Raw genomic sequence first — 27,114 nt, 5'->3', positions numbered from 1 at the left:
GCTCCCCTCCACTCCCTGCCTCCCTGTTCTCCTCCTCCTAGAAAGAGAGAGTGTGTGTACACAAGTACACACACACACACACAAACACACATACAAACACTGCCCTCAAGCTCCCTAATGCCCCCTTGTGGAAATTGGGAATGTGAAGCGAATCCAGATTTGCAAAGCCAAAAATAATCCACTGGAGAGAATTCTCACACACCCTCACCCCCATCAAGCCAGGAGCCCTGGGACATGGGGACCCTCAAGGACAGGTGTGGAAGGCTTCTACAGAAGGCACAGTGGCTAGCAGGCCTCCAGCTCTGACAGATGAGCTAGAGAATGCTGGGCTCGGGCAGGGGAACATTCAGATCACCCCCATGTTCCTCCCTGTTGGCCAGGATAAGGATAACTTATCCCACGTTAGCCCTACAGGTCCCAACAGCAGCTGCAACCCAGCAAGTTCCCTTTTAAGGCCTGGTCTGAGAGTAGCCCCTTGGTCTATTCTTACCCCAGCCCCTAGGGATGCAGCTAAAGTAGCTGTGATGCCACTGCTGGCAGGCAGGGGTCACTCCAGGTCAGGAGTGGAGCTCAGCGCAGGGCTTCTGACCAACCAGCAGGTCCTTACAGGTCCCAGAGCCTTGTGTGGGCTGGTTAAGGGTCCAGGCATGCAGGTATGGCACAGACAGTGAGGAAGGAAGAGGGAGTAGCTAGAACAGCTGAAATGGAGGTCCCAGGAGAGGGGGAGGGGCATGTGCTCCAGCCACCCTCCAATAGGAGAATGGGTCCTCCTACCCTCATACCCAAATTGGGAGGAGAGCCAACGTTTCCTTCTCCTCCCCCAGGGTGGTCCTGTGAGGTCACTCAGGCTATGCAGGACCCATATATAGAATGCAACATGAATGGTGCCCCCCTGGATTTATGCAAAATGGAAGACCCTCTAGACCTTCCCATTGGACTGTACATGCACACATACACACATACATACACTAGCCTGAGCCTTCAGCTCAGAGAGTTCCCACCCAGCAGCAGTGAGAACCAAAATCTCTGCCACAAGGGAACAGGTAAAGTACCCCTGGGCCACCACCTCAGCCCCGCCCCCAGCATTTCCTCTAGCCCTGGCTCCAGTCTCATTTCCTCCATCCCCTGTTTCCCCACCACCACCCAAATAAAAGGCAATGTGCCATCTAGGCGGGGCAGCTGCAGAGACTGAGTAAGGGATCGCCCCCAGGGGACCAGACATTTAAGGAACCTGTGACTCCTGGTGGCCTCACTATTGGGGCAAAGGAAGAAGGAGACTGGCCAGTTTACAGCCCAGGCAGTAACTGCGCCTCCAAAGCCGTGAGCACAGCACCTGAGGGTTAGGAGGGACTGGTCACGCAAAGGTAAGACTTCCCTCTTCCCTCAAGAAAGAGCAGAGACTGCTACTCTCTGTGCCCAGAGCGGGACAGCAAGAGCTGGGATGGGGGTGGACTTGGAACCCAGAGGGAGAAACAGGCCCCGCAGAGATATATCATTGGGGGGATAGCCTTGAATTGCCTGACTTAGAACAGGGTTTTTGGGGTCCCCTGGAAGGGCACTGGACTGGTAGTCAAGAGGCTAGGATTCCAGTCTGAGTGACATTAGACAGGTTATTACTCTCAGAGATCAGTTTCCTCATATACCAAAAAAAGGGGGTTAAAAACTGCCATGCTAGTTAGACAGGTACCTCCATTCATTGAAATACTGTGTAGCTAGTAACAAGAATGAGGAAACCTTATGAACTGGTATGAAGAGATCGCCACAAGATTTACGAAGTGAAAAAGAAACGGGCTGAGTACTGTGTATGATAGGCTACATGTAAAAAAGCGGGCGAGGACAAAGACATATTCATATTTTCCCGAAGGAGCTCCAGAAGGAGCCTGGAGAACACCAGTGGTTACCTGTTTAGGGAGTATTGGGAGATGGACGGGCTCAGGAGCGGGAGAGAGTCTCTTCACATACCTGTTTATACCGCTATTTATTTTTTAACTATGTGATTGAATTACCAATTTTAAAAAAAAAGTATAAGAAATAAAAAGTCAACCTCTGTCTTGACTATGTGGCAAACAAAAGAGCTGTCGAAATGCGCTGTGGTCTGGCTTTAGCATTCCACCATGGCCAGGGGTCCTGGGGCCCAGGAAGAAAATCCACAGCTGCTTCCAAGGCCGGCTCCAGTATGGCTTAGTCAGAAACTGCCTCCTCAGGCCCGAGTTCATTTCCTTCTGATAAAGCCTCCAGCACTGCCTCCCTAGTTCCATGCACTGTCAGTAGGTATCCTCAACTCCCTCTGGCCTTACTTAGTTCACTGGGTAAACCTACACCTCACAGCGTCCTCCTCCCACAACTTGGAATGGTTTAGGATTACTCATTGGGGGACAGGCCTATTGGTCTCTGTAACCAGCCTGGGAAAGTGAGATACAAAGGGAAGAAGAGAGAAGATTGCTGCCCAACCTCTCCTCACCCTCTCCAGTGCACAGCTATCTCCCCTGTGTCCACCTGCCCCTGTACCTTCACACACACACACACACCAATGTCTCTGCATCTCACTCCTCCTCCCTCATCCTTCATGGCCTCATCCTCTCCCGGTCCTCCCAGGTGAGTGCCCACGCCTGATGTCACCATGACGACCGTTCATAAGCAGATGGTGCAGGAACATGTGTCCATGGAGTTCTCCAGCTCCACTACCCATGTGCAGACCTTCTCTCAGACAACCAAGATCGCGGGAGGCAAGTAGAATGGGATGGGAGGGATTGGAAAGGGGCAGCCTGTCTTTCTCCACATCCACCCCCTGGGTGGCCTCAGTCTTTGTGACTAGTGGGCCCTTCAGAAGCCCAAGAGGAACCCTTTCCCAACCTGTGCTTCTAATCTGTACTTTGATAAAGCTTCAGCCAGTCGGCTATTCATCCACAGATCAGATCTCCAGGAAAACATCGCAGGAAAAATCAAGCACATGGCTGTGTGTGAGTAACTGATGAACCCTTAATTGAGGTGATCAGAACCATAGGCAAAAGCTTGTCTCTCTGATGGTGTAATTTTCAGCATGGAGGAAGTTAGGGAGCTACCTCGTCTACACATAAGTAATGCTGACCCTGCGCCACTTAAGAAATCAGAGACTTTGAGCTGCCGGTGGAGAGAAGATGAATACATAAACAAGTGACCTAAGCTTCCAGGATCTCATCCCTTGGGGACCAGACCTGGGGGAGGGCAGATCCAAGGGAAAGCTGAGAAATGGCCTCAGAGCAAAACAGATTGTTTTAGTCCTGTCTCTAGAGAAAAGTGATTAAAAGATGGTCACAGGCCAGGATATTGAATATGCATCCTCCCCGTCATTGCCCCTCCTTCAAAGTCCTGGAGGGATAGTACTCTGTGCACAGAGGTCAAGGCCAGATAAACACACTATACCGACTCCTCCTTGTCAGTGAGGCAGAACATATAGAATTACTGGGACTTGAGACCAGAAGTTGCAAACTCAAGTGATTATGGCAGTGATTCTCAGTGCTGGCTGCAGGAGTGCGGGAGGGGAGGGGGGGCAAGAGGGAAATAAATAGCAATACCTTGGTCTCACCCAACTGTTAAATCAGGTGTTTGCTTTTAAAGCTCTCCGGAGATTCTAATATGCAGCCAAAATTGAAAACCACTGGTCAGTAGGGTCCAGGCAGGGAATTTAAATGCAGGAAAAAGACGGAAGTGAACTCCATACTTCATCTAAAGGGGCCGTTGTAGTCACCTCCCACTGCATGTTACCATGTGGGAAGATGAGAATCCAGAAACCTGAATTTTTATGTGAAATCTCTCAAGTTTCCTATGTAAGGCTACTTTTCGTTTAAACATTGCTGAAGTCAAATAAAAGGTGTACAGGCCAGTGCAGCCTGAACGTTGCTTGAGACCTCTGACCACCATTCAACAGCAGGCCACAGGCTGCTTAACACATGTTTTGCTTTTCAGTCCTTCAGATTGGTGGGGATAATAAATGCACCTACTTCACTGGGGTATTGAGAGGATTAAATAAAATAATCTCTGAAATGTGCTTAGCCCAGTTCCTGACACAAGGAGCTCCATGAGTCAGAACAATTATTAACTCACTAGCCAACAAGATGTTGCGTATTGTAGGTTCTATTAAAAGAACAACTTTTTGTTTCCCAAATATAAAATTATATTGCCATATTGAATATACTCTTGCCGATAATGAGATTCCCATATGTAGTCCCACTGGAGTGGGAATGTTTCCTGTCTCCCACTCAGGTATCACTACTCCCGTGGCAATGAATGCAGAACCCACAGAAGGGCAGGGAGAAGGCCCACAGCAGAGCTCAGCTAAGCTACCAGCAGGAGCAGGCCCCGCCCCTCCTAATACTACTGGGGGACCAGGACTTCCAGGAGAGAAGCACAAGTGATCAAGAAAATCCCAAAACAGAAGTTTCTTCTTTAAAAAAAGAAAATTAGGACTCAGGTCCATGGCCCAGTAAGGGCGACAGACCACTGAGGGGGTGGGAGAGGAGTTGGCTCCCCCTGCTGTTTAAAATTTGCCAAATACAATAACCCATCCATTCTAAAGGCCTCCTTTCTTTTTTTTATTCAGATTTTTTAAATTATTGGGCTGACATTGGTTAATAAAATTACATAGGTTTCAAGTGTACAGTTCTATAATTATCTGTATATTGCATTGTGTGTTTACCATGCAGTCAAATTTCCTGTCACCGTATATTTGACCCCCTTTACCCATTTCTACCTTCCTCCCTCCCTCCTTACCCTCTGATAACCACTGACTGTACTGTTGTCTGTGTCTCTGAGTTTTTGTTTGTTTGTCTTGTTCATTTTTGCTTTCAGTTTTATATCCTATATATGAGTTAAATCATACGGTTCTCAACATGTTCCATTTGACTCATTTCACTTAGCATGTTCTCAAGATCCATCCATGTTGTTGCAAATGGCAGTATTTCATCTTTTCTTATGGTTGAGTAATATTCCATTGTATATATGTACCACATCTTCTTTATCCAATCATCTATCGAAGGGACACTTCAGTTGTTGCTATGGCTTGGCCCCCGTGAATAATGTTGCAGTGAACATAGGGGTACATATATCTTTACAGATAAATGTTTTCTAAATTTTCGGGTTGCTGGGTCATATGGTAATTCTATTCTTAATTTTTTGAGGAGCCTCCATGCTGTTTTCCATAGTGACTGTACCAATTTACATTCCCACCAGCAGTGTATGAGGGTTCCTTTTTTCTTAAGGGCCTCTTTTCTTAGCCAAAGCCAGTCTTGCTGGCGCTGGCCTAAAGTGCTCTACCATCCCCCCAAGAAAAGGTCAGCGCTCTGGTCTCGGGAGCCCATTCTGACCTCTCCCCTGCCGCCACAGAGGAAGTCGTGACAAGGAAGTCTTCAAGCACTGTAGAGTTCTTCAGTTTGGTGACTCGGAGTTCCAACATCCCTGAGGGCCAGAGCGTCCCTGAGTTCATGGAGAAGCCTCAACCAGTCACTGCACCTGAGGGTGCGTCACCCTCCCACCCCACCTGTATCTCCCCAGGCCCCTGGCTGCTTCTATTTCTTCCCCAGTGTCCCCGCCACCCCCTACCACCACCACCACTGGCCCCCAATACGCAAACACTGGCAGAGCCAGACCAATGGTTCCTCTTTTGCCCGGGCGGGGGCGAGATCCCTGGGAGGAGGCAGGGAGCAGGCGCAAGGTGCGGCCTGGAGGCTAGGAGGTGCACACGTGTCCTGTGCCCATTGCAGGAGATAAAGCTGTGTTCCGAGCCCAGGTGAACGGGAACCCCAAGCCCAACATCTCCTGGAAGAGGGAAAGCGGCATCCCCATCAAGGAGTCTGCCAAGATGTTCTACGACAGCATTAACAAGGAGCATGTGCTGAAGGTGCGGGGTCTGAGTCTGAGCTCCAGTTACCGCTGAGACCAGAGGTGGGGAACCCAGCAGGGGAGCACAGGGCCTCTCACAGACAAGACAGCCACCCAAGAACTGGGAGATGGGAAAAGAGGCTGTCATTGCCCTAGAGGAGGGATAGGATAAGAGTGCAGTCAGGAGCTGGGGCTTTCCCAGAGCAGGGGACCAAAATTAGGGGCAGGGCAAGGCAGAGCTAGGGCAAAGACAGAACAAATGGAAGAGAAGGAATGAGTGTTCCTGAAGGTGAGTGAACCAAGGGACCCAGAGACCAGCGCTAAGGGAGTGGCTAGAAAGGGGCGGGACCATAGCGGGTGGAGTGAAGCTGAGCTGAAGTGGACCCAGAAAGAGGGAGGGGCTGGTCATAAAGTAGGGATGAGGGTTAGGGTTCCTGGGCTCTTCAGAGGAGCCTTCCAGAAAGTCTTGCCAACAGCTGATAATCCTTTGATATAACCAGCTTCTGCAACCTCTGGTTCCAGATCCTTTGAGGAAAAGGAGGGATGGCGTCCCTGGGCGACCTAGGCCTGTAATTACTCCTGTTTCAATTGGTCCAGCCCCAACTTCCGTTGTGAAAGGCAAAGAGCCTCCCCTCTCCCCCACAAACCAAAGCTGGTTCCTTCTCCTCATAAAAACCCATTGTTGGACCATCAGCCCCCCACAGCACAATACAAACTGCCCCAGAGTCCCCCTGTTGGCCGCGCTTTACACAAACGCATTCTTTCAGCAAGCACCTCTGAAAGCCCCCTGGGTTGTAAGCGCCCTGTTGCAGGCACCAAAGTAGCCTTGTTCACCGTTTCCTCAGAGGCTCAGCCCAGTGCCTGGCAGGAAAAGGAAATATGTGTTAACATAGGAGTACTCAGCCCAGTGCCAGAAACTGCAGATAGAGTGACAGCTCAGAGGAAGTCCCTGTCTTCCAGGAGCTCACAGCTGAGGGGGAGAATCTGATGCGTGTCCGGCTACAAACAGTCACACAGAGTGCTACCTGGTACCTCCAAATCATGGAGGCTGTTCAAACCTCCACACATACACCCAACACTCAGTTCCCCCCCACCGTCCAAAAATGCCCTCCTTTCTCATCTTGAAGAAAGTCTCCCTGTGGTCCCCTCCCCCCTCCTCCACTAATAGCCTGACTCTGATCCAGCTGGAGCCACTGACGTTGGATGACTCTGACAACTACAAGTGCATTGCGAGCAATGACCATGCAGATGCCATCTACACCGTGTCCTTGCTGGTGACAGAAAGTGAGCCAGCCCCCTCCTCCTGGCCTTTCTTCTTAAGGACCAAACTCTCCCTGTCTGACCCTGTCCCTCTCTCTCTCTGTCCTCAGGTCAAGATAAAATGGATTTCAAAAAGATGCTGAAGAAGAGGTGAGGCTGGGAGGCTCCTCTGCCCATCGTGCTCTCCCCCCATCCTCCAGGCTAGAGCTTCTCGAGGGCCTCTCAACAGGGCCCTGAGTTAATGGCCGAGGCTCCAAGAATCCATGGAGTAGGGAGGGCATCTCAGAGTTAGGAGAGGCTCCCTCTGTCTTCAGAGGGAGTCGCTGAGTCCAAGCTTGGCACCCACCTCCTCCCAGGGCTCCCCCTGCTCCCAAGAAGAAGCAGAAGAAGGTGACAGATGAGAAAGAGATGCTGGAGATTTTGTCCAAGGTGCCCAAGAAGGACTTCGAGAAGGTCTGCATGGAGTATGGTTTCACTGACTTCCGGGGGCTGCTCAAAAAGCTCAAAGGGATGAAGAAAGTAGAAGTGGAGGTCAGTACCGATGGAGTGGGGGGCAGGGGTCTGCAGAACAGGGAATGGATCTTACCAAAAGTGCTAGTGCCTGTGTGTCTCCTGGTGGCAAGGTCTCCCCATCCTGTACACACACACACTCACAGGCATACTGTACAGCAAAAGCAGGAAAGGAATTCAAATCACCTTCCTTCTACCTCTCCTCTCTTCACCACTCCCGGATGGACTTCAGAGTCAGTCAGACCTGGGTTCAAATCCCAGGTCTGATGCCTTATTAACAGTGAACTTGGGTGTCTGTCTGAACCTCAGTTTCCTCATCTGCAAAATGAAAATTATACTTTCTTCTTTTGTTTCCATGTTATTGCTGTCATTCATTCAGTCAACCAACTCAGGATTCTTAAGCATCTACACTGGAATTCAAGACTCTCTGTAATGAGCCCAGGTTTATAGTGACTGTCCCATGAATGATGGTGCTTTTCTCATCCCCCATCATAATCTGTCTTCCCCTAAATCAGTGGCAGGAGGTGGTGGGAAACACAGCCATCTAATCAGCCTAGTCATTTCTCCCCAGATCCGTGGGGGGCTCCTCCAGGATTGGGGACAGACTGGGCAGGCTTCAGGTGGCCCTGACACCTGCCATGTTGTTATCTCAATCTCTTAGGCCATCCGGATTCTGAAGCCCCTGGAAGATATAGAGACCAAGGTTGACACCACCGTGTGCTTTGAATGCATCATGGAGCTGAAGGACGCCAATATGAAGATGACATGGGTCAAGGTGGGGAAGCACCCAGGCAGGATCCACCCTGGCAATAGCATTTCCTCTCTGCACCCCTTCCCTTTCCAGACCCTCTCATTCTCCATCAGCCATATCCTGTCTTCCATCCTATCAAGAGAGTGCCTCCTGGTATGGTTGAAACTCGGTGGGAATTGGGCTCTATTCTTAGCTGTTCCCCCACTTTGCTGTTTGATTTGGGACAGTTACTTTCCTCTCTCTCTCCCTCAGTCTACCCATCTGAAAATGCTGGGTTAGATAGTCCTGAAGGCCACAGAAGAGCTAAGAGAAAGCATCTAATGAACTCATCATGCAAATTAAGAGTTTAGGCCTTGGGGAAGCAGGGACCCTGGATCACACCAAGCCAGATAATGAGTCTAGAAAGATCTTTGGAGCCTCTGGGTGTGTTTGGGGAGCTTAGAGAGGTAGACATGGCACCCTCCAGCTTAGACTGGCCTTGAGGAATGGGGACCTCTGGAAATCTTCTCCTAAACCGCTTCAGCAGCTTTTCTACCTGTTTCACGGGGCAGGGTAATGAACCACTGAGGATCCAGTACTCCCTGGGAAAGTACGATGTGAAGCAGATGGGCACCAAGTACATGCTGGTTATTACCAACGTGACTATGAATGATGCAGGCACCTACAGCCTGTCCGTGGGTGACAAACGGATGAGTGCTGAGCTCAAAGTGCTGGGTATGCGTGTGGGCATGAGGGTCAGGGAGGAGGACTAGCCAGGGATGGGGTCCATGGGGCTCTGAAAGAGAAGACTATGCAGGAAAGGACTGCATGGGAGTGGGAATTCATGCAGGAGGGAAATGTGGGGTGGAAGGAAGAAGACTGAGATAATAACTGCCATGGGGCCGTGTAGTACAGCGATGAAGGCACCATCTCTAGAGTTAGACCACTGGGGTTCAAATCCCAGCTTCTGTCACTTACGAGTTGTGTGATTTGGGGCAAGTAATTTGACTCCTCTTTGCCTCAGTTTCACCATCTATAAAATGGTGAATAATAGTAGAATCTACCTGTGTGAGAATTGGATGCATTAATATGTGCAAATTGGCTAGAAGAGTGCCTGGCACATGTCTAAAACTACATAAGTGCTTTTTAAAATAGCTGTTAACATTACCGGGGAGGAGACCATATGAACATCATGGGAGGGGACTCCAGGATTCACAAGAGAAATGAAGAGAAGGATACTTTCCCCAACTGTGGGCTACAGGTGGCCAGTGACATCTGAGTCTCCATGCCCTCCTCACCGTCCCACCCCTCAGGAGAGAACAGAGCTGCAGCCCAGTGATTGCCCCTCCTACTTTTTGCTGCAGATGAGCCACTGAAATTCTTGGGAGAGATGAAGCCAGTGAAGGTGACAGAGCGCCAGACAGCTGTGTTTGAGATCCGCCTCTCCAAGAAAGTGCCCGATTTTGTGTGGAAGTTCAATGGGAAGGAGCTGAAGAGGGATGAAAAGTATGAAATCACAGTGTCCGAGGATGGTCTGACCCACACACTTAAGATTAAGGATGCTAGACTCAGTGACAGCGGCGAGTTCTCTGCTGAGGTGGGGGACCTGGTACAGAAGGCCCAGCTCACTATTGACCGTGAGTGGTTGGGTCAAAGCTTGAGGGGAGGGCTTCATGCCACAGTAACCTCCATGTGGGCAGTCATCTATTCATCCATCCATCCATCCATCCATCCATCCATCCATCCATCATCAATCCATCTCCTCTTTGCAAGGCCCTGTGATGGGTAGAAACAAGAGTTCTCCTCCTCACTAACTGCTAGTCTAGTGGAAGAGGCAGATGTGGAAATGGAATTAGTACAAAAGTTCTCAAGCAAGGAGTCATGATACATTGGGGTCTTATTATCAGCTGGGAGATCACGGGCCAAGAAATTAGCTTTTGTAGCCCTCATATCATATATTACAATACATCACTCTTGACTGCTCACATTCTAATATTATATAGCTCATGTGGAGAGTTGCACATGATGGTGGCTACACCACGAAGCATGTCACTCATGTGAACCATACTTGACACATGTGACGTGGAATTATCATTGCTGTGATGGAGGGAGACACAGAAGCTGTGGGAGCCCAAAGAAAGGGCACCACCTGGTGGTGTCAGAAAGGATGTGATGAGGTGATAACCAAGTTTTACCAAGAAGAACAAAAAGTAGTTCAGCTTTCAGAGAAGGAGGAAGAGGAGAAGACATTCTCAGCAGAGGGAACAGCATCTGTAAAAGCCCAGACACCAGAGAGACAAAGTAATTATGGCTAGAGTTCCAGGGGGCATTCATCCCATTTTACAGATGAGGAAACTGAGACTTAGTGAATGCATTGCATACAATTAGGCAGCAAGTAAGGGGCAGAGCTGGGACTCTCCCTGCTCGGTATCTCAACAGGTCACATGTTGCACACAAACACACTCCATGTCACAAGTCCCTGTGTTTCTGCAGAGCTGCAGTAAAGGGATACAGGAGGTCCAAGTGTTTATCTGTCCTCAGGCATCCCCATCAAGTTTGTGAGCACCCTCAAGAATGTACGCGTGAAAGAGAAGAGCCGCGCGTGCCTTGAGTGTGAGCTGACATCCAAGGATGTGACGCTGCGCTGGAAGAAGAACGGGCAGCTGCTGGAGCGGAGCTCCAAGTACAGCATGAACCATGAGGGCAAGCGCGCAGAGCTGATCATTGACGATGCACAGCTCAGTGATGGTGGCGAGTACACCGTGGTGGCCATGCAGGATGGAGACCCCACTGAATACGTCAGTACTGCCACGGTCACCGTAGAGGGTACGCGCCCACCCTGTCAGTCCCCACTGACCAAGCCCCCTCCCGACCCTCACAGTGCCCTACCCTGGACACTCATCAGCCCACCTACTGACTCCAACCCTCCCCCAGGCTCTGCTCGGTTTCTACCTCCTCACTCTTAACAGCCCCCATCTGCCAAATTCTGACTATCTCTGATCTCCCAGCTCCTGAACATCTCTATCTCTTAGACACTGACCATCCCACACTCTTTGACCCTGACCATTCCCCACGGACGCTGACCACCCTCAACTCCCAATAACCCTGGGCATCCCAAGACCAGCATAACCACAACTAAGCATCTCAACTCCACTAACCACCTGCATCCCCACCATCTGTTCCCCATCTTCAACTGAGCATCCTAAGTCCCCACTGACCATCCTCTGATGATCATCGACACTTCCCCCCATCAGCCATCTCCCAGTCTTCCTGGTCACCATTTCCCAGGGCCCCTGATTTTCCCCCAACCCCTCACCTATTAGCTCCCATCCCCACACTGACCATTCCCCAATTGCCCACTGACCATTTCCAAACCTCCTGCTCACCACAAATAATTTTGATAGACGCAGCACACCTGGCTCTTCCCAAAGCCTCTGCTCCCTTTCTCCCTAGAGCGTCTGGCCACGGTGAAGAGCGGGATGTCCGACGTGCACGCGGCCACCGGGAGCCCCGCGGAGCTGTGCGTAGTACTGAACGACGAGAAGGTGGAAGGCGTGTGGCTGAAGGATGGCAAGGAGGTGGGGAGCAGGGCCAGGGAAAGGGACCGAGGAGGAAGGGGGCCAGCGGGAAACACTCACACTCACGCCCACCCCTTGGCCCCCAGATCACGGATTTGCCCGGCGTGCAGATCGTGAAGCAGGGCGCGGTGCACAAGCTCATCTTTCCCAATATGGGCCCGGAGCACGAGGGCAAGTACACTTTCCGGGCAAAGGGCGCAGAGAGTGAAGCCTCGGTATTCGTTGCAGGTAAGGTCGCCCCCCACTGTAGAGAAACCTCGACCACGCCTGCCCCGCCCACATGCGTGTAGCCCCTCCCCCACCCCCGTGGCCTCTACCTCCATCCCCTCGACCCCTCCCCCATCCCTGCTGGGCGAGCCTTCCCTACCGCCCCAACCTGCAGATCCTCCAACCATCGACCCATCGGTACTGGAAGCGTTGGCCGCGCACCCCGTGACCGTGAAGGTGGGCCACACGGCAAACATCAAGGTGCCCTTCCGGGCAAAGCCGCTGCCCAAAGTGACATGGTACAAAGACGGCGTGGAGGTGACGGAGGAAGAACGCGTGTCCATGGAGCGCAGAGAAGACCAGGCGCTGCTCACCATTTCCAACTGCGTGCGCGAGGACAGTGGCCTTGTCCTGCTCAAGCTCAAGAATGACCACGGCTCAGCCACGGCCACTGTGCACCTTAACGTGCTGGGTGAGGGCAGGACCCTGGCTGGGCTGGGCGCACCTACTGCCTGGTGCTCAGAGGATAGAGTTGGGGACAGAGTCATTTGGATTATGAATGGGATTGGAGTGCTGGCTTTGTAGCCAGAAGCCCCATTTCCTAACTTCTAACTAGGTGGCCTTGGGTAGCCTAAGCCTCAGTTTCACTTACGGAACAGGGTGACTTTTTTAAGTATCTATTTCAAGTGATTTTTAAAGCACGCCTTCTAATGTCACTTAAGTATTGACTTAGAGATGAGGACATGGTTGGAAATAAGGTGAAAATGGGGTGAAAGAAAGATGGGATTTAGGGATGAAAGTGAGGTTGGTTGCAAAGAGTACTGGGGTTCGAAGTGAAATGGAGTGGGGGAGGGGAGAGATCGGCTTGAGGATAAAATGAGGTTGAGGGAAAGATGGTATAATGTGGGGAATGGGATTTGGGATGGGTCTGAACATAAGGTTAAGGAAAGAGATGAGAAGCTGGCCTTCGTGAACTAATAATATTCGACCTGTAACACACACACACCATCATTACCTCCTCCATTTGCATCTCCATCAAGCTGTGGGGTGGGGAGATTTGAGTTTCAGTTCAATTCAGCAGCAAGACTAAGCACCTCCTGTGTTCTCAGTACTGGGGACACAGAAATGAAGTATCCCCAGCAGTCCTTCAACCCAAAAGGGATGAAAACTGGTAGACATGTAATTATAACATAAGGCAGACTGTAATACCAGAAAGCACTGGAGTTCTGGAAGCTCAGAAAATGGGGAGATCTTGTCTGGAAGAGGACAAGGAGGGGATCGGCAGAGGAAGGGGCCCCGCAGGTCTCCAGTTCACCCATTCCTAGGCAAGCAGGAGTCTCAGGGGGGCGAGGATCGAACTCTTTGGACAAGTCTTAGAAGGAAGGGCAGCAGACACAGAGAAAGGATCCAGGCAGCTCAGAATCTAGCTATGTCCCAGTCTGGCTGGACCTCCCGCGAGTGGGATGAAGCCCTCTGCTCCTTTGCTGCAAAGCCCTGCACTGATGCTATCTTCTGTCCTCAGACCGTCCCAAGCCTCCCCAGGGCCGGGTGGAGTTCCTGGAGCTCTCGGGTAATTGTGTGCAGATGAAATGGAAGGCTCCAAAGGACAACGGTGGACGGCCTGTGACCCAGTTCATAGTGGAACGGAGGGCAGTCGGCAAGAAGTCCTGGGTCAAAATAGGCGAAGTGGACAGCAAAGTCACCACGTTCTCTACCAACAAAGTGGAGGAGGGCAAAGCCTACCAGTTTCGTATCCTGGCGGTCAATTCAGAAGGAGTGAGCGATCCGCTGGAGACAGACGAAGTGTTTGCAGGAAATCCTATTGGTCAGTGAGATAGCCCCGTGGTCAGTGGGGAACTCAGGGGGCAGGATGGGGGCCTGCAGCCAGTGAGGAATGCTGGTCTGTAGGGAACTACACAAGGTCATTTCTCTAGCTGCCCCATGAGATAGATGGATTTCAGAGCAAGAGCACAACATCGTTTGGGGCAGGAATTCTCAGCTTTTTCCAGTGAGAACACATGCACAAGATACTCCTGTGTGTACCCAGAACTGTGCACAACTCCAGGGAACTGACTCCACTTGTTTCTCCATTCCAGAAATCATCGCGAATCCAAGTGAGAGATGTTACTTGAGGGATAACCTTGAAACCATGCTAAATTTATTCCGAAGAAAACCCTGGACAATATCAATATTTTAATTATGATTACTGTGTTTCCCCAAAAATAAGACCTAGCCAATCAGTTCTGATACATCTTTTGGAGCCAAAATTAATATAAGACCCTGTCTTATTTTACTATAATATAAGACTGGGTCTTATACAATATAATATAAGACCGGGTCTTATATTAATTTTTGCTCCAAAAGATGCATTAGAGCAGATTGCCCAGCTGGGTCTTATTTTTGGGGAAACATGGTACTAATTAATTACTTTCTACACTACTCCCAGCTGGTCTCATGTCCCAATGTGTCAAGAAAGTACATTAAGAACTAGGGCATTAGGGGTGACACAGGTTGGAAGGTTTAAGTCAGTGATTCTGAATCATTAAAATCAACATCTTTTTAAAAATGCTAGTGCCTTGCTTTCACCCCAGGCCAAATAAATTAAAATATCGGGATGTAGGACCTAGACACTAATTGTTGGTGTTGTTTTTTTTCCTTCCCACTTCATTTGATCTAAGCATCATGGGTTTAAGGTGTTTTTTTTTAAAGAGGGGGTGAGAAGTCAGCATGGGATGGGCGAGTGTCTTCATGCTCTCTCTCCTAACCGTTGTCCTCTCTCCATCCCTACAGAGCCCCCTGGTCTTGCCTCCCAGCCTCAAGTGACTGACGTGACCAAAGAGGCCGTGACCATCACATGGAATGCCCCCACCCAGGATGGGGGAGCCCCAGTGCTCGGCTACATTGTGGAGCGGAGGAAGAAAGGCAGTAACTTGTGGGTGCCAGTCAACAAGGACCCCATCCAGGGTGAGTTTCTAGGGACAGAAACCCAGGAGGGACTGAGGGAGACTTTGCTGGGTGGACCCATGTACCCCCTGCTGCTCTGAACATACTCCCTCCCCCAACTCCATTGAGGAGTTTAACAGTATCCCATGTCCCTCTCTTCTACGTCCCCTTAGTCTATGGTCTCCCACCGCATGGGCCTCTGGGCCTCATAACCCCTCAAATTCCCATTTCAGGCACCAAGTGCACAGTGGATGGTCTCCTGGAGGATACAGAATATGAATTCCGAGTTATAGCTGTGAATAAGGCAGGCCCCGGACATCCCAGTATACCATCCAACTCAGTGGTGGCCAAAGACCCTGTCAGTGAGTTTGGGGCTGCCAGGCACCATACATAGTAGAATTAGCCATTCAAGGTAGAGAGAGAAGACGTCTTTTCTGGGAAAGTCTAACAGGAGGGGGGTCAAAAGTCTTCACTTTTCTGGGAGCTCCCAGCCTGTTGGAGGGACAGGATTCAGACCTGGAAAAGCCAGCAAATAAAGGTTGAGTGCCAGGGACCGTGAGGAGGCAGGGTGGAAATCAGTTGTTTATCACACTTTGACTATTTCTAGTAGTAGTTGAGTTAGTGGAAGCATGTTTGAGGATGAAGTACGGGTAAGGAGGGCGTTGTGTTTAGGAGGTGAGGTGGGGATACTGCATGGGAAAGGATATGGTAGAGATGGATGGGTTAAGGGCTGGGGTGTTGAATACAGAGGGGTTGAATGCGTAGGGTAAGTTGAATTTGGAGGGTATTGACTTCAAGGGTGAAAGTATTGAGTCAGTAAGAGAATTGAATTCAGGGAGTGTGCCAGGTTGGATATCGAGGGTGTTAACTAATGGGAGTGGGAGGTAGAAGTGGTGAAGTTGGAGGGTTTCAGGGTTATTGAGTGTGAGAACTGGTGTGGAGTTAGTGGAGATGGGTTTCGGGGGCTGACTGGATGTGTATTGCACCCCAGAACCCCCAGGCCTGGTGCAGGGCCTGCACGTGTCTGATTCCTCCAACTCCAGCATCTCCCTGGCCTGGCGGGAGCCTGCAGAGGGAGACCCGCCCTCTGGCTACATCCTGGAGATGCGGGCTGAAGACACCAAGGAGTGGTCCAAGTGCACGAAGATCCCCATCTCAGGGACCTGCTACACGGTGGGAGGCCTCACTGAGAGGCAGAAATACTTCTTCCGAATCCGGGCTGTGAACGAGGCTGGGGTTGGGGAGCCTGTGGAGTTGGATGACGGGGTCCGTGCTATGCCACCACCAGGTGAGGACACAGAGAGGGCTGAGGGTGTGGGCCCCAACGTCCTAGCTTCCAAACCTTCCCCCCCCCATCCCCCAGGGGGAAATTGGGTGTTACTGTGATTAAGAAAAAATCATCCAAACTTGCTGTGCCTGGACAGAGCCAGGGGTCACCCCCAGGAGCTTCCCTGCCAAAAAAACAAAAAACATTGATTATGTGCCAAATAGTATCTACTGCATGCCAAGGGAAGCGTGAGGGATATAGAAACAAATAAGACACTGGACCTGCCCTCAAGCGTTTTATATACCAGTAGAGGGAGACAAATGAGAAAACAAATGCTTCACAGTGAATCAAGGCTGTTAATACCTGTATGTCCTATAACAGGGACATGAAGGAGGAGAGGTTGGGAAAGGCTTTGGAGGGGAAGCTTAAAGCTGATCTTCTGGAAAGAGAGGTCCATTCCCCCATCTCTGTTTCCTCCATCTCAGCTGCCCCCAAGTTTGATCTCAGTGCCCGGCTGAAGAGTCACATGGTGGTTCGTGCTGGCACAGCGCTCTGCATCCATGCCGCCTTCTCCGTGAGTCATTCTTGACCCTGGCCCCAGATGCCCACCACTCAGCCAAGATGGCTGCTGCTTCTGACTCTGCCCCTCGCCCGATATCTGGCACTACAGCCTGGCAGGAGACTCCTCAACATTGGGGAGGAGGGCCTGCCCCCAAATACCAGTTGGGTGACCCCTGGTGCCATCTCTTGTCACCACCAGGGCTCACCACCACCCAACGTGATCTGGCAGAGAGATGGCATTCCCACCAAGGGCAGGGAAGCCATCACCAAAGGCAAAAACTACTCCCAGTTCCTCATCAATAGCACCAAGCGCTCCGACTCCGGGGTGTACCGCATCTTGCTCCAGAATGAGTTTGGAGAGGCACACTATGACATCCATGTGCGAGTGGCAGGTATGACAATGGGCAGGGGCCTCGAGGAGCATCCCTGCACACTCCCCAAAATATAGTTCCCCACTGCTGCTTGAGTTCCTGCTACTATCAAGTCCTGCCTTAAGGTAGTAAAGGCTTCTGTGGCACCACAAAGTAAGACTTCATTAGCCTTTGCCTTCATGGGGTGGGTTTCCACATGTTCTCACTGTGCTGAAGCCCCAGGGGCACTGAACTAGGACCAAGCCCTTGTTTCGGTTTCTGCAGTCATATCTGGTGAGCTTTGGGACATATGCAGAGTAGGTCGGAAAAAGAGAGCAGAGAGAACCGGTGACAGGCAGGAGGGACAGATGGAGATGAATTCATTAAAAATCAGGGTGACCTCTTAGGGCTGGAAGCTTTAAATAAAGCCCTAAACCCCCAAAGGATGAAGGGATGAACTTTTATTGAAGTTTCTACATGCCAGGCATTTTACCCAACATTTCTATGATAGTTATTGCTAGCCCTATTTTTGCAAATAAGGAATTGGGTCTCAGAAAAGATAAGTGACTTGCCTAAGTTCACAGGGCTAGTACATAGCAGCGCTATACTTCATTAACAGTTCTTTTTGATTCCCAAGAAGCCAGCTGCCTGAGACTCAAAGGGCTTGGCAGGTGGCTGGGGTGGGGGCACAATACTTCAGGTCCCTTGGGGTGGTGATGGACCTTCCGACTGTTCCAGATATACCGCGGCCACCCACAAACCTACAGCTGTTTGAGGAGGTCCCAAATACGGTGACTCTGACCTGGAACCACAGCCCTGACGTGCAGGAGGATGGTGAGGCCCATTACGTCATCTTGAAACGGGATGCCAGCACTGCCACCTGGTTCACAGCTGCAGAGCGCGTCTTCAGCAACAAGTACACGGTTACTGGCTTGCTCCCTGGCAGGAAGTACTACTTCCGAGTGCTGGCCCGGAATGAAATTGGTGACAGTGACCCGCTCGACTCCAAGGATACTTGGCTCGTCAACAAGGACAAGAGTGAGTCAGGGTATTTGGGGGTTCAGGTTACATCTGGGATCCCTGATGCTGGGGATGATATAAGAGTTGCCGGGGATGAGATGGCGAGATGGCTCAGTTGGTTAGAGCGCAAGCTCTCAACAAAGTTGCCGGTTCAATCCCCGCATGGGACGGTGGGCTGTGCCCCCTGCAACTAAAGATTGAAAACGGCAACTGGACTTGGAGCTGAGCTGTGCCCTCCACAACTAGATTGAAGGACAACTACTTGGAGCTGATAGGCCCCAGAGAAACACACTGTTCCCCAGTATTCCCCAATAAAATCTATTTTAAAAAAAAGAGTTGCTGGGGGTACCCAAGACTTCAGGTAAAATCAGAGGACCATTGAGGTGGAAGGGTGAAAGTCAGGGTCGCTGGTGGGAAAAGTCAGAGGTCAGGAAACCTAGAGAAGATACCTTTGGGGTACCCTGAGGGGTGGGGCTAAGATGGAGGTGGGGAGGTGCCCTTGGGGGTGGAGTGACAGTGGAGGGCCGGATGGACTGGGGGGTGTGGTGCTGAAATGTGGTCCTCTCTGAGCCAAGGGGGTCTCTAAGACCCTCACTGGGAAGGGTCTCTAACAGGTAGGGAGCAGGTGTGACTGACGTCCAGGAACCCTGGAGGCAAGGGGTCAGGGGTGGGGCCAGTGTCAGGAAATGTGAAATGAGGGGCTAAATAGGAGAGAACTGAGACCAAGGAGGCTGGGATGACATCAAGGAAAGCTTGGAGGGAGAGTTAAAAGTTGAATAACAGCTCAGGTCTGGGAAGCTGGTGGCTGGAAAGAAGTCTAGGACTCTAGGGTCTGGGAAAGCGTAAAATCCCGTGGACCTGGCTTAGCTCGGGGAACCCTGAAGTGGCAAGGGGGGTGGGAGAGTGGCAGAAGGGGAACTTTAGGAACCAGTGAAAAGGCTCCAGAGTTGATGGCATCTGGGAATCTAACCCAGGTCATTGGGGTTCCACGAGCTGGGTCTCGTGGGGTGCCTTCCAAGCTCTAAGATAGTGGGTGACAGGTAGGGACCTGGGGGTGCTAACAGCCTCTGCATCCCGCCCATGCAGTCGAGGACCTGAGCTCCAAGCTGAAGCCATACCAGAAGAAGGACTGGCGCCACGCGCCTCGCTTCCTGACCCCGCTCAAGCCACACACAGTGCTGCGCGGCCAGGACTGCACCATGACCTGTGCCTTCCTTGGGAACCCGCGGCCCACTGTGACCCTCTACAAGGGCGAGGTCAACATCACAGCCAACTCCAAGTTCTGGTACAACTCCACCAGTGGCGTATGCACAATTGTCATCCCCACCTGCACACTCAAAGACAGTGGCGAGTACAGCGTGCTGGTGGAGAACGAGCTGGGCAAGGACCGCAGCAGCTGCACGCTCACCGTCTATGGTGAGGGTGCCATGGCATGGGGGCAGGAGGCGGGCTGCATCCCATCTGGGGCAGAGGCACAAAATGGCAGTCTTGTGGGCTGTTGACTCTCTTTGCATGGCTGGCAACTTTTATGTAATCTGCCATCAGGTGGTATAAACACTCTCCATCCTCAATGTCATTTGTTATGTGCCTGGCCGCTGCAGATGTGGAGGTTTGCAAGCCCTTGGCAGATTGTGGTTTGCAACCTTTGCTGGACCTAGACTTGCCTTGAAAATGACACCGGTGATCAGGCCTAAACCAGATTCACCAACCACAATCTCTCTGGCAGGGTCCTGGAAGGAATCTTGATGTTTACAAATTTTTGCAAGTGATTCAAGATTGAAAACTACTGGTCTTGGCCAGATGGGAGGCACAAATGCGGGGAGGATGGAGGGGAACCTAGTGAACGCTCTCCCTCTGCACATTTGTGCCACGTTTCTGCTCATGTGTACACATGGAGGGGAAATATTTTAGTCCTTCCTACACAGTGTGCTGTCTTCACGCCCACACAGCTGGTAGCATGAACTCTCAATGCCATGCTGACCTGCCTTGCTCCCTCTTGCTTACACTCCCTCCTAGCTTTCCCATGATCCTCTTGCTAAAATCCCAACCAACAAGGCCCCTCCCTCACCCCAACTCCCTCTCCAGCCACATCCCCTGCCACTCCCTGAACTCTCCATGGCACTCCATCAGTGTCCATCGTCACCGTGGTGACAGACATTTTTCATCGTGGTATAGATACCTTTCCTTGGGGAAAGGACCATGTCCTGTTGCTCTGTCTCCCAGGTACTCAGCTACGTGTCTGGCACTGAGGTGAAGCCTTCAGAGTGGCTACTGCTAAACTGTGTGACAGAACTAGGCCAGGGAAGGTGCTGTGGGAGACATCCAGCTTTCAGTCGATAGCGAGATCCCTGACCACTTAATTCTGGTTGTAAGCACATGGGTCCAGGGTCCTGGCTCCACCATTGACCAGCCGTGTGACCTTGGCAAGCCACTCTAAGTCTGTTTTCTCCTCTACTTCTTAGGGCTGTTCTGAGGCTTCAATGAGATAGTGCATGGAAGTGCCTGGCACCATGCAGATATTGCCTGGCAAATATTAAATGCTCAATAACTCGCAGCTCTTGGCCCCACACACTCACCTGATCTCGGGAGACTGGGACTGGAGCCATGCCAGCCCCAGGGGAGGACGGAGGGTCCCAGGCAGGGTCTAGCCCCTGGTTCCTGCATAGTAACTACAGGTCCAGCTGTATGAAGTCTCCCTTGCTCCTAGCACCATTAACACTAATACTTGTTTTGCTCTTTCAGATAAAGATGACAAGTCAATTCTAGCATCAGTCACGGAGAGTCTGCAGAAGAAATCAAAGTACCTTATGTGAGCTCCAGCCCATCCCAGCCTCAGGTGGATATTGTGACGTGGGGCTTCTTGGCCTGTCTCGGGCATGGTCCCCATGAGGGAAGCCCACTTTGCTCTGTGGTGCTTGTCAATGTAAACATCCAGTGAAGGGATGGGACAATAAACTGACTGAGCTCACCCTCGCCTATTCCTGAGGGTGGTGTACAGCCTGGACCAAGGAGTTGGAAATGGGCGTGGGATGGGGAGGCACAGAACCCAGAGCTCAGAGCCTGGTCCAAACCCACCTGCATGGGGAGTGACCAGCTCCCCTTTGACTGGGCCTTGACTTGCCTTCTCTCCTCTCAGGGCATGGATGGGCAAGTGTCGCCAGATTCATCCTTCTCCCCATCCTGCTCTGTCCCATTTCTTTAGACCGGGCAGGTCTGTCGTCAAGAGTTCAGGGTTTGATGGGATCAGGACCTTGCCTCTTACGCATGTAGGGTTCCCACTCTTTGAGGACTAGAGCATCTCAGAGCTAAAAAGGATTAGTCATCCAGCTCTGACTTTCAAACTTAGGTTTTGCAGCAGAATCCTTCCTTTTTTAAAAAAAATCCTAAGCTACTGGACTTGAAACAAAAGATAGGGGTCTTTGAGCCTCCTTCCTCTACTGATTCTTTTTCTATTTCCTACCAGGGATTTCTGTAAAAAAAAAAAAAAATCCTTGTTTGAAAATCACTGATTCATCCAACACCCACATGGGACTATGAGTCTCCTATCACATCCCCGCAACTGTGCAACCCCTCTACTAATGGCATATTCACCACCACCCAAGGCTTCCCTTTCAAATTCTGGGTCAGGGCACTGCCCATTAAGATGCAAATGTCCCTGGAGTGGGGGGGACACATTATTCTGCCAGGGCTTCACATCCAAAGTATGAATCACCCAGTCTAATCCCATTCCTCCCATCTGTTCAACTGAGCCCAGAGTCCAAGGAGAGAGGAGATGCTGGAAGGGAATCTGGATTGTGTCGGAGCAGGCAGCACGTCTGGGGTTAGGGAGGAGGTGGGCAGCAGGAGGACACTGGGGAACTTGGTGCACAGGCCAGTGCATCAAGGACAAATGTGGACAGTGGCAACTACTACCCATCCCCCATCCTCCTGAACTACATCCTCACCCACACACACGTGACCGGTCAAGTGAGACCCACTCCAACCAGTACAGTGTTACCAGAGCCAGGGAGCCAGCCTGGCGCCAAGATGCACTGGCCAGGACTGTGACCCAAGCTGTGAGGACATCCAAGGCCCTGGCTCCACATTCCCACCCCCTCCTCTCCAGGACAGGCACGTACTACACAGACAGACAGACAGACAGGGCAGCCAACAGCCCATGGTTTTTATTGTTTTTTCACATGAGCAATAAAGGATGGAGTTGTCCAATCCTTGCTCCTCTTGCATTGAATGTGCCTCGGGTCTTAGGACCCTAGAGTGTCTTTGGAGCCCCCTCTTCTTGCTTGCAGTGCAGGAGTGTCATGGAGGAAAGCATTAAGGGGGGGGGAGCTCCCAGCTCTCTCAGCCAGGCTCAGCACCCCTTCAGCAGCTCCCTGAGGCCTCTCCCTATAAGACTTTAACAAACAGCAGAACGAAGACAGATGGCAGAGAAAGACAGGCTGGGAGACAGATTGCACACACACAGACTTACACACACACACACAGGCTGGCCCCTTCCTTTGGCATGGTTCACCCTAGCCCTGGGAACAGAGTCTCAGGGTGGCGATGTGGGGCCTGAGCTCCGGGCTGGCCTTTGAGAGAGATGGGACCAACTTGAATACTTAATAGCTCAAGTTCCCAGCCCCTCTCTTGCCTACCTGGACATAAACCCCTTCACATTCTCACCTACCACAGAGAGATTGAGATTGTTCAAGTAACAAGGATAGATGAGGGAAAGGGAGCCTGTCCACCCTCATCTAATCTTCCCAACTAGGGGCCTACGACAGGGGCTTCAAGCCTTGGCACTGATTTCTCCTCTCCCCCTCAATTCTACATAGAGCAGAAAGAGTGGGAGTGGGTCAGTCAGACTCTTCCATCTAGTAGAAGTAGGGAGAGGCCAAGAAAGCAAGCACCGTCACCCTCCAGAGGAGCTCTGACAGTCCCGCTGGGGCAGAGGTGGGGACATGTCTACTTCGGGCTCCAGCGTGGGGCATTCGTTTAGCTCATTTTAGCTCTCCACATTGTCCTGGACTACTAGCTTTGCTAGAGAGATGCTTTCCTGCTCACCCCCTCAAACTTGTACATTTTCCAGGTGGTACCTGCTGCCCCAGGCTGGTACTGCAACCATCAGTACAGCTTTTGCCGTTTACCAGGTTCTGGACCCCAGTCCCAGGGGGAGAGAGGGGTGACCAGACACCAGCCCCTCAGTTGGCCTTGCTCAATCTGTAGTCTTCCACTGGATCCCGGCTCTCAACAGCTGACAGGGCAATGAGCATCTGGGCGGCATAGTAAGTGGACATGATGAGTGCCCGCGAGTAGGGCACGGGGAAGCAGAACTTATTGAGGGCGATGGTCAGGTCTGAGATGATAAAGAGCAGTGCACCACTGCCCGCCGCCAGCTCAGTCCAGCGCCAGGCTGCTCCAACCAGCCGGAGCCCTGCTATTGCCCGCCAGCCCATGAAGCTGATAATGGCCACGTAGACCCCCACCAGGTAGGTGAAGGCACCCGAAAGGCCTGGGTAGAGGAAGGCATAGGACAGGCCCGACAGCACTGCCATCACCACACCTGTCCGAAGAGCCAGTGGCCTCATGCCAAAGGCTGAGGCGTAGAGCATGTGGGTCACAGCAAACATCAGTAGACCTGGGAGTAAGAGAATGAGGGGGTGCTGAGGGCAGGCTCAGGTAAGTAACAAGTAATGAGGCTGAGGTGGGAGTGGAGTGCTTGGGATAACCCAGGAGCTTTGTTTGAGGAGTAATGGGGGGGAAGAAATCCCCAAAGGTAAAGACACCCCCCCACACACTCCCCTGAGGAACTCTAGCACTGACCACCAGATCACCTGCAAGGTCATCCTCCAACAGGGGCCCCACAGTTCTTGGTCTCAGAACCCTTCAGATTCCCCATATTCTTGTTCAAAACCTCCCAAATCTTTGGCCCCCTTGCACCCTCTAACCCCCAACCCCAGGTAGCTACTGCAGCAACTGACCGTATTCAAAGTAGCCCTGGTCCTGCCAGATGAGGAAGGCATCACCTAGGGCGGAGAAGACGAGCCCCACAAAGATTCGGGTAGCACTGGGGTGGGCCAGCAGGAATCCTAGGCCGTGGGCCAGAAGGAAGAGCCAGAGGCAGAAGATGGGCAGGCACTTGATGAGGGCGCTGACCCACGATGGGTTGGATGTGGGCAGCCAGAGCACAAAATACACGCAGGTGGCCTTGAAGAAGGGCACCAGCTTGGGTCCCTCACTCTTCACCTGGAGAACATAGGACAAGGGCAGCACTCAGAACCTGGGAGTTCAGAAGCCCATAGGAGAGCTCAGACATCCATCCTAGAGACAGGCCCAACTCCCAAGTGGGGCGGATTGACACACACAAACCAGTTTGGCCTGCCCCAACCAGCCAGGAGAATGTAAACAAGCCCATCACCACCCTGATGCTTAATTGACTAGGCAGGGGCCGGGTTCCACTATACCTGCTGGCCATGTCCATTCTTGGTCCTGGGGCAGGCCCAGAATGGTCATTCACTGGGCAGAAAACAGACCTTGGGATAATGTCTCCTCCTGCAACCCAATGCTTCTGCCTTCTGCCCCCCCTCTCCCGCCCCAAAGTCCCTTTAGCCCCTCTGGCAGCATCAGCCCCCAGCTGTCTGGAATGGAGTATAGTCAGCAGCAAACCACAGACACACTACAACTGGCCAACTCGTGATCCTCAGCAGTGGGGCCAGGGTACAGGCTTAGGGCCCTGGCAACACCAAGGTGAGTGCCAGGAATGTGTGAGGTGGGGCACTGCCAACCACCTCTGCCCCCATAGGCTTTCTCCTTGGCCAGTCTACTCCTCAGCCTCCACTCCAGCTGCCCCAGCCTCACAGTAACCATCCAGGACAAGGAGAGGAGTTAGGGATGCTGGCTAAAGAAATGGACCCATGAGTTGGGAGCAAGAAAACTACCCCTGACATGCCAGGAATTGCAGGGATCTGGGGATTGGAGGGACATGTCAGTCAGTCTCATGTCCCCGAGAACAGGAGCAACTCAAAGCACACGAGAAAGAGAGGCAGGAAGGAGTGGAGGTTCTCCCCCCAGCTTTTGATCTGAAGCCAGCAGAGAGGCTGGGAGGAGACGGAGAACTGAAAGGGGGAAGTTAGAGCAGCTGACTTGGTCTCAGCCAGATTAGGGGGAGGGTGGCTAAAGAAAGGTTGTGTCCAAGGTCACTGCAGGCACTCTCCAAGCTGAGGGAGGGGGCTGCTGCTGATATTCTGAATAACTGATCACCTGAAACCCCTTTCCTTGGGCTTCTTTCTGGTACGGGGTCTCTGAAGGCCATTCAGAGCAGCTGAGGTGCCCTGTGTACCCACACTGCCCAAAGTGATTGTGCATCCAGCTGGGTGAACTGTCCAGCACAGAGCTCTGGGGACACACTCAGACTCCCAGACACCAGCTACCTGGGGATTGATCAGACTGTGATGGAGACTGGGAAGAGGAAGGTGGGTGGGCCCAGGGTCTAAGCCTGCCTTGCTCTGCTGGGACCAGAGCAGGGAGAAGAGATGACTAAGTCCCTTCCTCTGGAGATACCCCATCCAAGCTGGGCAGGGCAGAGCATGGGCAGAGGAGGAGACTGAAGGAGACACACAGCCCCCATAGTCCCCAGGTCTCCCTAGTATCCACCTGCCAGTCGCTAGAAGCATCAACCCCTCCCCTAGCCCCATATTACCTAGAAGAAATAGGCAGTAGTAGCTGGGGAGACGTTGACAGTCATAGAGAAGCCTGCACTTGACCGAAGGGTGGGGAAGACACAAAAATTCGACTTGCGAAAGTCTGAGAAAGAAGAGGTGTCAATAGAGAATCACCCCTCTTCCTACAGCGCGTTACCAACGATGCTTATACTCAGGGGCGTACCCTCCTCCGCCCCAGACTTGTTTATAAAATGAGGAAGCAGAGGAAACGAATTTGGGACAGGATTCCCAGGAGGTCCCAGTCACCCTCCTGCTCTCCCTCGCCCTCTCCCACGCCTCCCTGTGGTCTTCCCACGCAGAACCCGCCGCTCTCTCCTGCCCAGCAGCTACCCGGTCGACCGCGGCAGACGCACAGAGATCAACAAAGTCACGCTTCCGAGTCACGTGCCCACTGTGTCCCTCCCTCCCGAGGGCGGGAGGGTGGACGGGGGGCGCGAGGAGGAAGGGCATCGCTGGTCTGAAGAGCCGGGGGCCTTGACAGCAATCGCCGGCCGCCGAGGGACCTCTGCCCTTCCTCGGCCCCCAGTGGCTTGGCTGGCAGCACCCTCGTCCCCAGGCCGGTGGGCTCCGGCCGCGCCACACACTGGCTCGCTCGCTTGCTCGTTCACTCACCACGGTGACCGGGGACACCATGGCGGCGGCGACGGCTGCAGCAGCTGACACCCCTCTCCAGGCTGCAGCGGCCAGTACGCGGCAGTAGCCGGGTGAGAAGACGACAACGTAACAAAGCCCGGGGTGACGGACAATACCTCCCGCGTGCGGTGCGCTGGGGTTTCTGTCTGCGATCCCCACGACGTCACCACAGACATGGCCAATGAGCGGGCTGCAGTGGGGGCGAGGCGGGGCCTGCTGGAAACGCCCTCCAGGTCCTAGGGGCTTCTGCTCCCAGGGGGAGGAAGGCGTGGCCTCCAGGGAAAGCAATGCCACAGGCATCCCAGAACGTGACGGATACCCCAATCCCTGGATGAGGACCGAGCCTGGTTGAGAGACAAACATTCCTGTCCTGGACACACGGCTACATACATAAGGGGATAAAAGACAAAGACATGTTCCCTTAAGCTTTTGAATATTCAGTCCACAAGGACACCAGACCCACAACCTTCACTGTGTACACACACACATCCAAGATGGA

At 52.2% G+C, this 27,114-nt stretch overlaps 2 protein-coding genes across 3 annotated transcripts; one reads left to right on the top strand and one right to left on the bottom strand.

The window, feature by feature from the left end:
• Positions 1-124: 124 nt before the first annotated feature.
• On the top strand, positions 125-21,250 carry IGSF22 (immunoglobulin superfamily member 22). Of its 2 annotated transcripts, XM_088791694.1 has the most exons (22): positions 125-2,726; positions 5,362-5,493; positions 5,739-5,875; positions 7,041-7,140; positions 7,227-7,266; positions 7,473-7,647; positions 8,288-8,401; positions 8,929-9,091; positions 9,721-9,993; positions 10,898-11,182; positions 11,810-11,934; positions 12,021-12,162; positions 12,317-12,613; positions 13,664-13,966; positions 14,932-15,105; positions 15,318-15,446; positions 16,076-16,372; positions 16,837-16,925; positions 17,112-17,304; positions 18,001-18,300; positions 19,369-19,698; positions 21,025-21,250. In XM_088791694.1, exons 1-22 carry the CDS (start codon positions 2,621-2,623, stop codon positions 21,093-21,095), a joined length of 3,975 nt encoding a protein of 1,324 aa, XP_088647820.1. In that variant the 5' UTR covers positions 125-2,620; the 3' UTR covers positions 21,096-21,250. The 2 variants fall into 2 exon arrangements, with proteins under 2 accessions (XP_088647820.1, XP_088647819.1); XM_088791693.1 differs by lacking the exons at positions 125-2,726; positions 5,362-5,493; positions 7,041-7,140; positions 21,025-21,250 and having other exon boundaries at positions 19,369-19,865.
• A 1,164-nt stretch (positions 21,251-22,414) lies between these two features.
• TMEM86A (transmembrane protein 86A) lies at positions 22,415-26,775 on the bottom strand. Its single transcript, XM_019714968.3, has 3 exons — positions 26,595-26,775; positions 24,243-24,507; positions 22,415-23,899 (listed from the first exon to the last, which is right to left on the bottom strand). The coding sequence occupies exons 1-3, from the start codon at positions 26,613-26,615 to the stop codon at positions 23,463-23,465; spliced, it is 723 nt and encodes a 240-aa protein (XP_019570527.1). The 5' UTR covers positions 26,616-26,775; the 3' UTR covers positions 22,415-23,462.
• Between the last annotated feature and the right edge of the window lie 339 nt (positions 26,776-27,114).

Source organism: Rhinolophus sinicus, chromosome 14 (assembly GCF_057876585.1).
Source record: "Rhinolophus sinicus isolate RSI-liver-muscle chromosome 14, RSI-T2T, whole genome shotgun sequence".
Lineage (NCBI taxonomy): Eukaryota > Metazoa > Chordata > Mammalia > Chiroptera > Rhinolophidae > Rhinolophus > Rhinolophus sinicus.
Note: the sequence above shows the minus strand (reverse complement) of the source record. Positions and strands in the feature narration are given on the sequence as shown.

Coding starts and splice junctions, on each gene's coding strand:
- IGSF22 (XM_088791694.1), top strand. CDS start 2,621: ATGACGACCGTTCATAAGCAGATGGTGCAGGAACATGTGTCCATGGAG. Junction 5,876..7,040: donor ACAAGGAGCATGTGCTGAAG/GTGCGGGGTCTG, acceptor ACTCTGATCCAG/CTGGAGCCACTGACGTTGGA. Junction 18,301..19,368: donor GCTCGTCAACAAGGACAAGA/GTGAGTCAGGGT, acceptor CCGCCCATGCAG/TCGAGGACCTGAGCTCCAAG.
- TMEM86A (XM_019714968.3), bottom strand. CDS start 26,615: ATGGTGTCCCCGGTCACCGTG. Junction 24,508..26,594: donor TGGTGTCCCCGGTCACCGTG/GTGAGTGAACGA, acceptor TATGTTCTCCAG/GTGAAGAGTGAGGGACCCAA. Junction 23,900..24,242: donor CCAGGGCTACTTTGAATACG/GTCAGTTGCTGC, acceptor TCTTACTCCCAG/GTCTACTGATGTTTGCTGTG.